Source organism: Galeopterus variegatus, unplaced genomic scaffold, assembly GCF_000696425.1.
Source record: "Galeopterus variegatus unplaced genomic scaffold, G_variegatus-3.0.2 Scaffold5928, whole genome shotgun sequence".
Classification (NCBI taxonomy): domain Eukaryota; kingdom Metazoa; phylum Chordata; class Mammalia; order Dermoptera; family Cynocephalidae; genus Galeopterus; species Galeopterus variegatus.
In genome coordinates, this window is record NW_007732039.1 from 95,195 (window position 1) to 107,236 (window position 12,042).

The 12,042-nt window shown below is 46.3% G+C and overlaps 1 protein-coding gene across 1 annotated transcript in view; it reads right to left on the reverse strand.

Annotated features, from left to right (window-relative positions):
* Nucleotides 1-12,042, reverse strand: part of FRMD5 (FERM domain containing 5) — a 52,690-nt gene that overhangs the window by 15,188 nt on the left and 25,460 nt on the right. The window contains exons 5-7 of the mRNA XM_008590219.1: nt 11,659-11,755; nt 10,921-11,008; nt 931-1,019 (exon numbers count right to left, since the gene is read on the reverse strand). Coding sequence (XP_008588441.1) covers nt 931-1,019; nt 10,921-11,008; nt 11,659-11,755 — 274 coding nt within the window. The remainder of the gene's footprint in view (nt 1-930; nt 1,020-10,920; nt 11,009-11,658; nt 11,756-12,042) is intronic.

Here is a 12,042-nt window from a genome sequence, read left to right on the forward strand (position 1 = left end):
CCCCCGCTGAGCTCTGCTGGACCAAAGGAAGCCACTTATCTAAGTCTATTGGAAGAGGTGGCCAGTTTAGACAAGACAGTCTGAGGCCTGTGAAGGTACAGAAACCACAGGGGCTTAGTGGACTATGCAAAATGTTCTGATGAGGCTGACAAATGTTTGCATGGGTCAGCAAAAGGGTCTCCAGGATAACCTAATGTTGATCAACAAACCAGAGTTTGTGCTGCATCAGCTCCCAGAGCCATGCAGCTAAACAGATCCCAAACAAAAAACGGGGCAGGAGAGGAAGCAGTTCAGAGTAGCTGCAGCCTAGAAGTGGGAGGGGAGAAGGGAGGGAAGGAAGAAAGAATGGGGATGTGATTCCTTGAGGCTGAAGACACTTAAGCCCTAAAGAGAGATAGGAGTGAGACAGAGGAGCACCTAAGCTCTTGCAGAGAAAATGCCCACAGTGGTGGTTGGTCTGAGGAGGTTTTTTTTTGCCAGAGCAACAGGATGACTTAGGAATCACTGTCTGTGCCTCCCTCATTAGCAGAGTGGGCAAGGGAGTTGGGCCTTCCACAGAGATACTCCAGAACAGCTGGCTCAGCAGGGCTGGCTATGGCTTTCAGTGGGTGACTGCCCCTAAGGACTCAGTTTTTATGGGAACTTTGCTTCCCTAACATTGGCTCTAGTCCAGGCCTTATATCCTCCCCAGAAATCAAACCTCCACAACCTTTCTCTCTCTGGAGAGGCTGTTGGCTCTCAGGGACACCCCTTTGGAAGAACAGGATCCCTAGGAAGAGACCACTACCTTTTTCAGTTACCATTACCAACACAAGGCTTTCAAGAGGGCTCCAAACCATAACTGCCCAATCACAGACAAAACATGGGAACCATAGCCCCTCCCCAGTTGATGAGGTATAAAGAGCCTGTTTTGGAAATGAAGACACTCACCATTTAATGAAGTGGACCCTCTTGTTTCCTTGCAGAACAACAAACCCAAAAGGAGTGAAGGCCAGAAATGCAGCATTTCCTGACACGTCCTGCAACACAGAAAAACTTCTCACTAGGGTGATGCAGGCAGAGGTGAAAGGGTGAAAAACACAGTTGTTCATAGGTGATGCAGGATTAAAACTTGACAGTAGGTCACAGAGGGAAGAGTATGGCATTTGGAATCACAAGACTGTGATTAAAGTCCCAGCCTTGCCACTTGCCAGGGGCATGACTTAGGCAAGTTACTTATTGAGCCTCAGTGCCCTTTTCTGTGAGTTGTAAATTATAATGACAACAATGACCTTAGAAGGTTGTTGTGAACATCCACAGTGAATGGCAAAACCTCATGCCTTACTGAGGGGTGCAGCAATAAAGTGGTGCAGTCACTTTGGAAAACAATTTGGAAGTTCCTCAAGTTGTTAAACATAAAGTTAGCATATGACCTGGAAATTCTACTCCTAGGTATGTACCCAAGAGAACTGAAAACATATGTCCACACAGAAACTAGTACATGGATGTTAATAGTAGTGCTGTTCATAATAGCCAAACAATGAAGACAATCCAATCCATTTTCCAGTGGAAAATGTCTATCGATTGACAAATGAACAAGCAAGTGGTATATTATGGTACAAGGGAATATTATTCGGCAGTAAAAGAGATGAAGTACTAATACATGCTACAACATGGCTGAACCTTGAATACATTATGCCAAGTCAAAGAAGCAAGTTAGAAAAGATCATATATTATATGATATCATTTATATGAAATGTCCAAAATAGGCAAATTCATGGAGACAAAAAGATTACTGGTTGCCAGGGGCTGGGGGGGAGATAAGATGGGGAGAGACTGCTAAATGGGTACAGGGTCTCTTTTTGGGGGGTTATGAAAATATTTTAAAATTAGTGATGACAGTTGCATAACTGTGAATATACTAAATACCACTGAATTACACATGTTGAAAGGCTGAATTTTACAATATGTGAATTATATCTTGAAAAGCTGTTATTAAAGAGAGAGAGAGGCAGTTATCATTATCATGATGGTCCTAACACACAGGGATTCCTCAGGAAAGTTTAGCTGAAGAAAAGACAAGAAATAATTGGCCGAGCAGAACAGTTGCCACCAGCCCTGAGGTGCTTGAACCAATAGAGAGGGGCTCCTGGTCATCTGTCACCATCAGTTTGTAAACACCAGGCTTGAGGTTTTACTGAGCACAGTGAGAAGCTGTAGGCCACTGTTCATGAGGACCAGCAGTCGAAGGGTTATACTCAGAGGAGCTTCCTTTGTGATAGGAGCACTGAGTGAGCATAAACACTGATGGAGGAGGGTATGAGTGTGTGGAGGTGGCCACAAAACTACGCAATGATGCTGGTCACATGTGTCTGCAGGAGAGTCTTCTGGGCCACAGCTAGGGTAGTGCCATGGAGTCAGGGCCGGACACCTGGTGTGAGGCATGCTGGGGGGATCCATGGCTGTTGGGCCAGATCAGCCTGAGGTTTAGCTCTCCTTGTCTCTCCATCTCAGGGTTTGCCTCCATGGCACAGATTTTTAGCCTGATTGGTCCTAAGGACAGTGGGGCCTCTGCAGTGCCTCATGAGCCTTGTCTCAAGGAAAAATGCAGTTTCATTTTAAAACTGCCTCTTAGAGTTGGGGTTACAAGTGAGAGCATCTGGGCCTAGGGAATAAACTAAGTATATGTTTTGCAAATATTTCCAACTAACGTATTGTTATTATTGTCCTTTCCTCAGGGTCTGTCATGATCCAGACACTTGGCTGTAAGCACAATGTCATTCAACCCATGGGCACAGCAAAAAGCTGTTTAAAAATAACTGGAATGGAGACACTGCAAAGCCACAGGGCTGGATTTCCTCCTGCCTGTCATCTCTGCTTGGTGGTGGTTATTTATATCTGAGCACCAGGCACTGCACACAAACACCATTCTTGGCAGAGGCACTAGGGCTAACCTGGCAGACTTGTCAGAGATATGGGTCAGGGCAGGGTGGCCTTTGGGGGAAGAATACCTGGGAGAGGCAGGTGAGGGAGGTAATCTGCCTCAGACAGAGGGTGGGCACCAGGAGGCCTTCTGCTCACTGTGCAGGCAGGACCCAAGGAAGTCCTAAAACCATAGGCTTAGACAGACAGAGACTCGAGCGTAGAGACCCATTGTATTGGTACTGGTGTAGAACACAGCCGCAGTGAATATTTATCAGATGAAGGTGTAAGACAATCAGGTGGGTCAGAGGGGACAGTGTGGCTGCTGTGGAGGAAGTACACAAGTGCAAAAACGAGGGGAAGGCGTAGGTGGGGCTGAGGCAGGTAGGGTGTCTTGTAATGCTCTCTGAGGCAGAGGAAAAGCAGGAGGGATGGAAAATAAGGGTCAGGCCTGCAGGAGGGGAGCAGACAGCTTGAAATAATGAGTGAAGTAAGGGATGGAGGTGGGGGGTGGGCAGGGGGCTTAGCAGAGGAGAGAGGCTGGGGGCGGGGAGGGGAGAGCCTCCCTCTGCTTATTCCACCCTGGCTCACATGGGCAGCGATGGGGCAGAAGAGCCCCCATGTCAAAACTACAGCTCCATGGGCTCTGGGTCTGACTGCCCAGGTCCAGATTGGGCTTTGCCACTCCTGTGTGACTGTAGCCAGGTCCCTCAATTTCTCCGTGTTTCGGACTCTTTGTAATAAAATCCGGGTTCATAATATTACCTACCTCATAAGCTGTGCTTAGTAGGCACCCATAAATGCTAGTGGCTGTGCTGTTGTCAATATTATTGTAGCTGCTACTGATTAGCTGAATCAGTTGAACTTAATACAAATCCGTTTTAAAAAGCCTAACATTTTACTGTTTTGCCTGATGTTGATGGATTTAAGGTTTGCTAGTTAGGAAATGAGGGTGTGAGAAGTTAGAATAAAGAAGTCATTCATTGTGAGGGGACCGTGGAGGAGGAGGATTTGGGTAATCCATGAATCTGAAGTGAGTGGAAAGGGAAGGGGTCAGAGGCCATGACACAGTTAGAGACCCACTAGAGTCATCTCAGTGACTGGTGTCCCTGTGGCCATGGCAAAGGGAAGAGAAGGTCCTTCCATGAGGTAGGAAGTGTCGGCCGGGTTGCCCTGGTTGGCACTGTTCACCTGTAGTGTCCAGACCCCTCGGGGCTGGCCTCTGAGTGAAGGCAGGGAACAGCCTCTCCTGACCAGTCTGGCTGATGTGGGAACCCTGAGGAGAGGCCACATCATCCCACCTTGAACAATCCCAATCCAGTCTCCCATATGAAGAGAACAAGTCTCCCAACTGCTTCGAATGCAACAGATGCAGCTGAAGACCACTGCAATACTCCGGCCCTCGAGAGTCCACAGGGCGGAGGACAGCTGGAATGTTTGCTATTGGTCTCTGGCACATGAGGCTCCGCAGCCAGTGAGGAGCAGGACTTGAATTACAGCAAGAAAACTCACATCTGTACTGGCATGAAAACACAAGCGGGCAGCCACACTGACACCTCTCTGGAATTTCCCGTTTCTTCTATCTAACATGTCATTTCTTTGTGAGCCTACCCTTGGGGTTTGTGTGCAAAATAACAAGCTGTGTGACAAAAAGAGAAGGGGATGAGGAGAGAAGTGACACAGACAGTAGTCATCTGTTCCTCAGATCTTCCATCTCATCAAGCTGGAGTCTGTCTTTCCTCCCTGTCCCCTTTTCATCCCCATGAAATCACTGCCTGTAGGACTGAGCCATTAAAGGATCTGGGAGGTGGAATAAAAACCTGGGTCCTGACAACTAGGCTGCAGACATCATCAGCCCCACCCTATATCAGACAATAGTCAAAGAATTTAGTTCATTTCTACAGTTGTGAGGTTAAAAAATTATTTTCAATTTTTCATCCTTGTGGAAAGAGCTTCAGTCTTGGTTTAGGACCCCAGATCTGCTTCTTTTGGGGGGACATTAGAGAGTGAACAAGGACCTTTTATTGGGGGTCAGGGTGGGGCACAAAAAAAGACACGAGAGGATTTCACTGGTGCATTTGAATGTTACTAGGTCATGGTCAGGGAAGGTTAGGAAGGAGAACTTGTGGCAGGGACCAGCCTTATCACTCTGGTGCACCTGGTCACCTGGGCAGGATGTCACAGTCTATTTGTGGGGATGTTGAGGCAGCAGGAAAATATGAAGTTTTAAAATTTACAATGCAAACTCATGCGGTCTGGCTCCCAAGCCCATGCTCTGATCTCCTACACTACACCACCTCCAAAGAGGTGTTATTCACCCCCACTTTACAGATAAGGAAGATGGGCTCAAAGTGTGGAGCAAGTAAAGGCTGGAGCTGGACAGTGAATTCCAGTCTGTTGGAATCACCTCCAAGTCTGCTTCCCCAGGAAGCCAAGCCTAATGGAAAGCAGAGGGATGGGAAGCTGAGCAAGGAGCTCTCTGGGGAGGAGAGAAGTGGGCACAGAGGAGTGGCACTCGGAGATGTGATTAAATACAAGAGAGGGTTCCCTGCAGGGCCTAGCCCAGAACCCTAGGGCATGAGACCCCAGAAGCCTCAGGTATCTGAGTGCTTCCTTGCTCCCATTATTATAAGGAAACGCTAGCTCTGCTTCTTATTTGTTCTGTGACTTACTTAACTCTTCTCCAAACCTCAGTTTCCTCATTTGTAAAATTGAGGACGATAATACATACCTTAAGAAATACTACTTCTATCTGATCTTAGGGAGATGGCCTTACTACTAGGACATGGCCAACAGTGTTTTTCTTGGAGAGGGAATGAATTTGCATTCATCATCATTCATAAGGACTCCACCATCAAACATGACCTGCACCAATTTAACACCATCAAAGGTTCAATCTAAGACCATCACTCTGCCCAGAAAAGGATTTGTGGAAATCAAAGCACGGACTGGTTCTTAGGAGTAGGAACATCTGGCCACCTTTGCCCAGTCCCCATGGGTTCCACCTTCAGAAAAAAAGGAAATAGGCTCTGTCTCCTGCCATACCCTGAGGAATCCTGCATGTGATGAAGTCAGAACCATGGCATTATTGGTTGTTAGGCCTCCAGGGTCATCTTGTCCCCTCTCTGGGGTACAACTCAATCTAATACAATTTTGGTGCACGAAGCCTCTACTACTCTTAAAAAACCTTAGGGAAGATAATTCCACATGTTTTTCCAGACACTTATGCCCATTTGTGAAAGGCTCACAGGTGGGAATCTTAAGTCAGTCATGAAAATCACCCAGTTTCCATATACTTAAACTTGGTCACAAAAAACTAGAATGGAATGAAGAAGAGGAGGCAGGGCCCTATAAGAGGCTTGGTATCACCCCATGATAGCTCAGAAATGGGATTCTTGTAGAAGCTTGCCATGTGAATGACTTTGGTCCAGTTCACTTCAGCAGTAAATCTAATACCCTCCCCACCGTGCAACCAAGAGAGGCCCACCTGAGGGTGGGGCAGTCATAACTGATCCTTCTTGTTCTGTTTCTCTGAGGTCAGGGGCAACTTAAGGTGGAGGAAGGGGCTCTTATTTAGAGAGAAGGCTAGGTGGCTGGACTATGAAAGTAATGATCCTATTTTAAGGATAGAGGAGCAAACAGTGTAATTTTATTTTTATGGTTGATCTAACCTAGATCCTGCTGAAATCAATTTTCTCCTGGTGTATACAGAGCAGACATAAAGACACTGGTGAACTTACACTGAATTTTTATATGATGATTTCAGTAATCTTGTGGGTCTATGTCCTCTCTGTATCAGAATTAGCAGTAAGTCATGCTTGGTTCCTAAATAAGTGCCATCTCTCTAGAAGGAAGACCATGAACAATAATTGAAAAAGCATAGCACTGAGACTCAGACAGCTCTGTTCAATCTCAGTACTGTCCTTACCGGTAAATTTGGACATGTTAGTTAGTCCCTCAGAGGGGACTTCTTATCCCCCTCTTATCCCTTCTTATCTATATCTTCAGAGACTCGGTGTTCTTATCTTAAAATGAGGAAAAGAATATCTTCTTGGCGGTGATGTTATAAAGATTAAATGAGATAGTATATGTAAGTGCCTGGCACATGCAGGCTCTCAATAAACGGCACCTTCTGTGACAGGACCAACTATTCCATGAACCTTAACACGGCAGATTTATAAGCTGGGCCCAGACCACAGTCCAGGGCTGCAGGAGATCCAGGGTGAACAACTAATTTCTGGGCCACCTGGATGCAACAAGAGAGAGGCGCCTGAGGTTGGGGAGGTATAAGGGCTGGGGAACAGGTGCGGCAATGTGCTGCCAGTGGTTTGCTCCACTCCCCTCCTCCAGCAGCTACAGGCTTGAGCTGCCAGGGGTTCCCACCAGGACCTGGGGGCTGATGGTCAAGGCAGAGAATACAGGACAGGCTTGTGCAAGTTTTGAGTTTAGATATTACTGCTAGCCAGCTAGCTAATGGAAGTCCCTGGCTGTTCTACCCAGGGTTTGTAGGATCTCCTCTTCCTGGTCCCAGGGCCAGGCAAGGACACTCTGGGCAGAAAGAAACTGTGTACAGGAAAAACAGCAGCTTCTTAATCAGTCCAGGAGAACAGAGCACAGCTGAAGCGTCGTTCTGCTCTCATTTAATTATCAAAGTGATTCCTCTTCTCTGTCCTCCCTGGGGCTGTGTGCCCCAGATTCCCTGGGCCCAGTAATTGCCTCTCTGTTAATAGAAATCATCAGTATTTATTACACTGAGTGCACGAGCTTATTTCAGCTCTCCTTGTAGCAACATTAAGGGGAGTGCATGGTAGCATATCACTAAAGTGACTCTACTTAATGACACGACTAAAGGCTCCCAGACTGCTCTTTTTTTGGGGGAGAGCTGAGGAAATCTTGAGCCAGAGCCTAATGTGAGGAGCTGAGGGGCCACATGTGGAGCCTGCAGTAGACCCTGATGTGGCCATGGGGGAGCAAGAAGCATGGGGCCCAGGAATAAGGGACTGGAAGCCCAGTGAGATGATCGCGCCCACTTTCTCCCCAAAGTAAGCCTTCTGGGGGCTCTGCTCTACATAGGGTACATAACAATGGGAAGTGACTTGAGTTCAAAATCTTGCTCTACCACTCAGGCCTTATGAACTCTGGTCTCCTAGAAATATCAGTCTTTTTATCTATAAAACACAGAGAATAACATCCACCTCCTAGGGCTGGTGTGAGGATTAGATGAGAAAATACAGATGTTTCTTGAGTTATGATGGGTTACATCCAGATAAACCCATTGTACTGAGACATGGTGAGTCCAAAATGAATTTGTCATATGCATCTAACCTACTGAATATCACGGCTTACCCTAACCTACATTAAATGTGCTCAGAACACTTACATTAGCCCACAGTTGGGCAAATCACCTAACAAAAAGCCTATTTTATCTTACCTTATTTTTATTTTTTTGGCAGCTGGCTGGTATAGGGATCTGAACCTCTGACCTTGGTGTTATCAACATTACGCTCTAACCAAACTAAGTCAACCTGCCAGCCCTCAAAGCCTATTTTATTCTAAAGTGCTGAATATCTGATGTCATTTATTGAATACTGTACTGAAAGTGAAAAATAGAATGGTTGTATGATGGTTGTATGGGTACTCAAAGTAACATTTCTACTGAATGCATTATCTATCGCTTTTGTACCATCCTAAAGTGGAAAAATCATAAGTCAAATCATTGTAAGTTGGGGACCACTTGTAATATGAAAGGACTCCACTGGACCTACCATGGAAGGCGTGCCACAAACATTTCTTCCTTCCTCCCTCCATCCCTCCTTTTCCCTCTCTTTCCCTCCTTTTCCAGGAGTTGATGCTGTGGGGTTGAATGATATGACGTAGAGGACTGGGCCTCTCACAATGCCTGGTGTGAATGCTGGTTCTCCCCTGCAGCCTCTTCAGCCTCTCTGTGTCCAAGGAGCCCCACAGTCGTGGGGTACACATGGATTTGGGATGGATACTGGGCTAGCTACCACTGTAGCCTCCAGACCCCCATGGGCAGCAGTGGAGAATCCCTACCCACCTCTAGTCAGTTGTTGTGCTGGGGTTCACTGCCTGCCCACCTCTATGTGCTGTGAGTCCTGCCCAGGAACCCATCTCTGAAGAGGTGGGCGCCATGTGTGGCCTCAAGGGGACTCAGCAGGTTCAGGGTCAAACACAGAGGTGAGCTGACACCTTCTGAGACTGTATCAACCTTTAGGCAGCTATGTCATTTAAGGTCCTGGAATGACTGAGCAGTTTAGGGAGCACAGTTAGTGAACGCCTATTGTATACTTTCACACAAATGAAAATGTAAGGCTCAGAGAAGCCTCCAAAGACCCCACTATGTTGGGGCCAGCTGACTCCAAAGCTCTCTTCTCTCCTGTGTCAGTCCCCTGCTGATAGTATCTAAGCAATTTATGGAGGAGTTTCAACTACATCTGTCATACAGAGGACATTATTTAGAAAGCTTTGCTAATTTGTAAATATCTGTCAGTTCTTTGGTTTTAACAGGCATGAATATGTTTTCTGACAGTGCTGGCCCCAAGAACATATGGGTTTTCTGGCATTAGGCTGTGTTGGTGGACAGGAAACTGTGAGGTAGGGGAGATGACCAGGGTTTCTGAGTGCCAGAATGTCCTCAAGGTTCATATTAAATCTTCGGCAAGAACAAATCAATATTACCTTACCACGGGGCCAAGGGAAACACTGCTTTGTCCCTATATCACTGTGTTGCTTAGTTTCTATTCTATTCATTATGGCCTGAATTGTGCCTGCCTCCCCTCCCCATTCATATGATGAAACTCCAACTCTCAGTACCTCAAAATGTGACCTTATTTGGAGATAGGATCTTCACAGAGGTCATTAGGGTGGGCCCTAAACAAATAGAACTGGTGTCCTTATAAGAAGAGGAAATTTAGACACAGACATATATTAAAGGAAGGCAATGGGAAGACACAGGGAGAAGATGGCCATCTACAAGTCAAGGAGAGGGGTCTGGGACAGATGCTTCTCTCACAGCCCTCAGAAGGAACCAACCCTGCTGACAACTTGATCTTAGACTTCCAGTCTCCAGAACTGTTAGGCAAAAAACTTCTGTTGTTTAAGCCAACCAGACTGTGACATTTTGTTACAGTGGCCCTAGGGAACTAATATACTCTTTCATTAAGTTTTGCTTGAAACTTACAGCATTCCCTCACCTAGTAGGAAGAAAAGGTTTCTGTCTTCCTGCTCCCCGCTGACACTGTCTCCTTAAGATCAGTTTGAGAGTTGCTTTTACTGGTGGTACTACAAAACCTCCCTAGTCATGGAAAGAGAAGGGCAGAAATGTGGACACCAGCAATTCTGACACCAGCAGTGTCAAAGCAACAGGGAATTGAAGTGGAGGACCGAGCCACAGAGAGACAGGAAGAGGCCATGGGTCTGCCCGGCTACAACTAGTGACTGTGGCTGCCTGTGCTCTCCAAAATGCCAGACACAAGTCATTACACAGGTTTTCCTATGGGTACAGCCTCCATGGTTGGTTCCCGTGTCGCCCTCACAGGCACTTAATGGAATTAAATGTGACTCCACTCTGGTTCTGCGCAGTGACTTATGACACTGCAGTCAATAAAACTCACTCTTGAAAGAAACTAGATTACAGGTCACAGAAGGGTGGGCAGTTGCTAAGCTGCCTCCAATCATTCCCTGTGGGGGGCCTTCCACATTCTTCATCTTTTCATTTCTACTAAATTACCCACTGCTGCCAAAGTGGGGCCCCAGTTTCAGATTTGTCACGTAGATGGACTTTGCCTCAGATCCTCTGACATTGATGTGGCACCATAAAATTATGCAGTATGTATTCAGAGTTTCCAAAATGAGACATTTTCTCTGGCATCTGTCACTGAAAGAGCCAATCATGCAGATCATTGAATGGGGCCATTGGGGGCAGGCACATATTCCCTTGCCCCTGTTGCCCTCTAGAGAGGCAAGGTCAGAGCGGACTCTGACCATCAGGAATCTTACCTTACACGGGTGAGGATCCACTCCATATGTCTCCAATGTCTGTGCTTTTCTTAAGAAGTTCAGCTCTGACGTTGCTGGTGTTTGACCACTGGAATAAAGAAAATGAGATGATTTCAGAGTTTCCTCTTCCCACAGGTTCCCCTGAGGTCAACTTTCTACTAAGAAGTGCTCTGGGTGAACCACACACCTCAATTTTTTCCATAAAGTGTGCTCTATGCTTAATTCTAGGACCAATTCAGGGACTTCTGTCTAGGGTCATAAACTCAAATTCAGAGTGAGGCAGGCTACTCACCTAGTCTGAGTGTGAGCATAGGGAGTGGTGGGGACTGGCAAACTGGGGGTGCTCCCCATATCTAATGAGCACAGCTGCTCCTCAGCTCTGAGATCACGTGAGAATGCAGGGCTCAGCATTGCTAGGTGTTGTGATTTTTAAAGAGAATTGAGATAATGATTTTTATGTGGTATTTCACAATTTTATATTCTATGGGGACAAACAAAACACACATATAGGCTGGATGCACGCCACAGGTTTCTCATGTGTGATGTGATCTAGACTGAAATACAAAGGAGGGGACCATATATACCATTTCACAATTTTATATTCTATGGGGACAAACAAAACACACATATAGGCTGGATGCACGCCATCAGTTTCTCATGTGTGATGTGATCTAGACTAAAATACAAAGGAGGGGACCATATATACCTTGCTGGTGTCACCTAACCTTTTTCTTTTACCAAAAGGGAACATGGCAATGTAGGGTAGGAGAAGTGTAGGAAACAGTGTTGAGCTCCCCGCACTCCACAACAGCTTTCTCTGTCCACAGAGTGGTGACTATGAAAAGGAAACAAGCTGAAAAAGGAAGATATCAGCACTGGTTCCAAGTCTTCTGAAGAAGCGGCTTTTAGCTTCATTCCCCTTCTAACTACCTCTGTAACAGGTGTGTTAATGAAAAGGAAACAAGCTGAAAAAGGAAGATATCAGCACTGGTTCCAAGTCTTCTGAAGAAGTGGATTTTAGCTTCATTCCCCTTCTAACTACCTCTGTAACAGGTGTGTTGATGAGGTCAACACAGAACCAGACAGCATCACCATCTGGCTCACTCATGGGTTCAGAGCCCC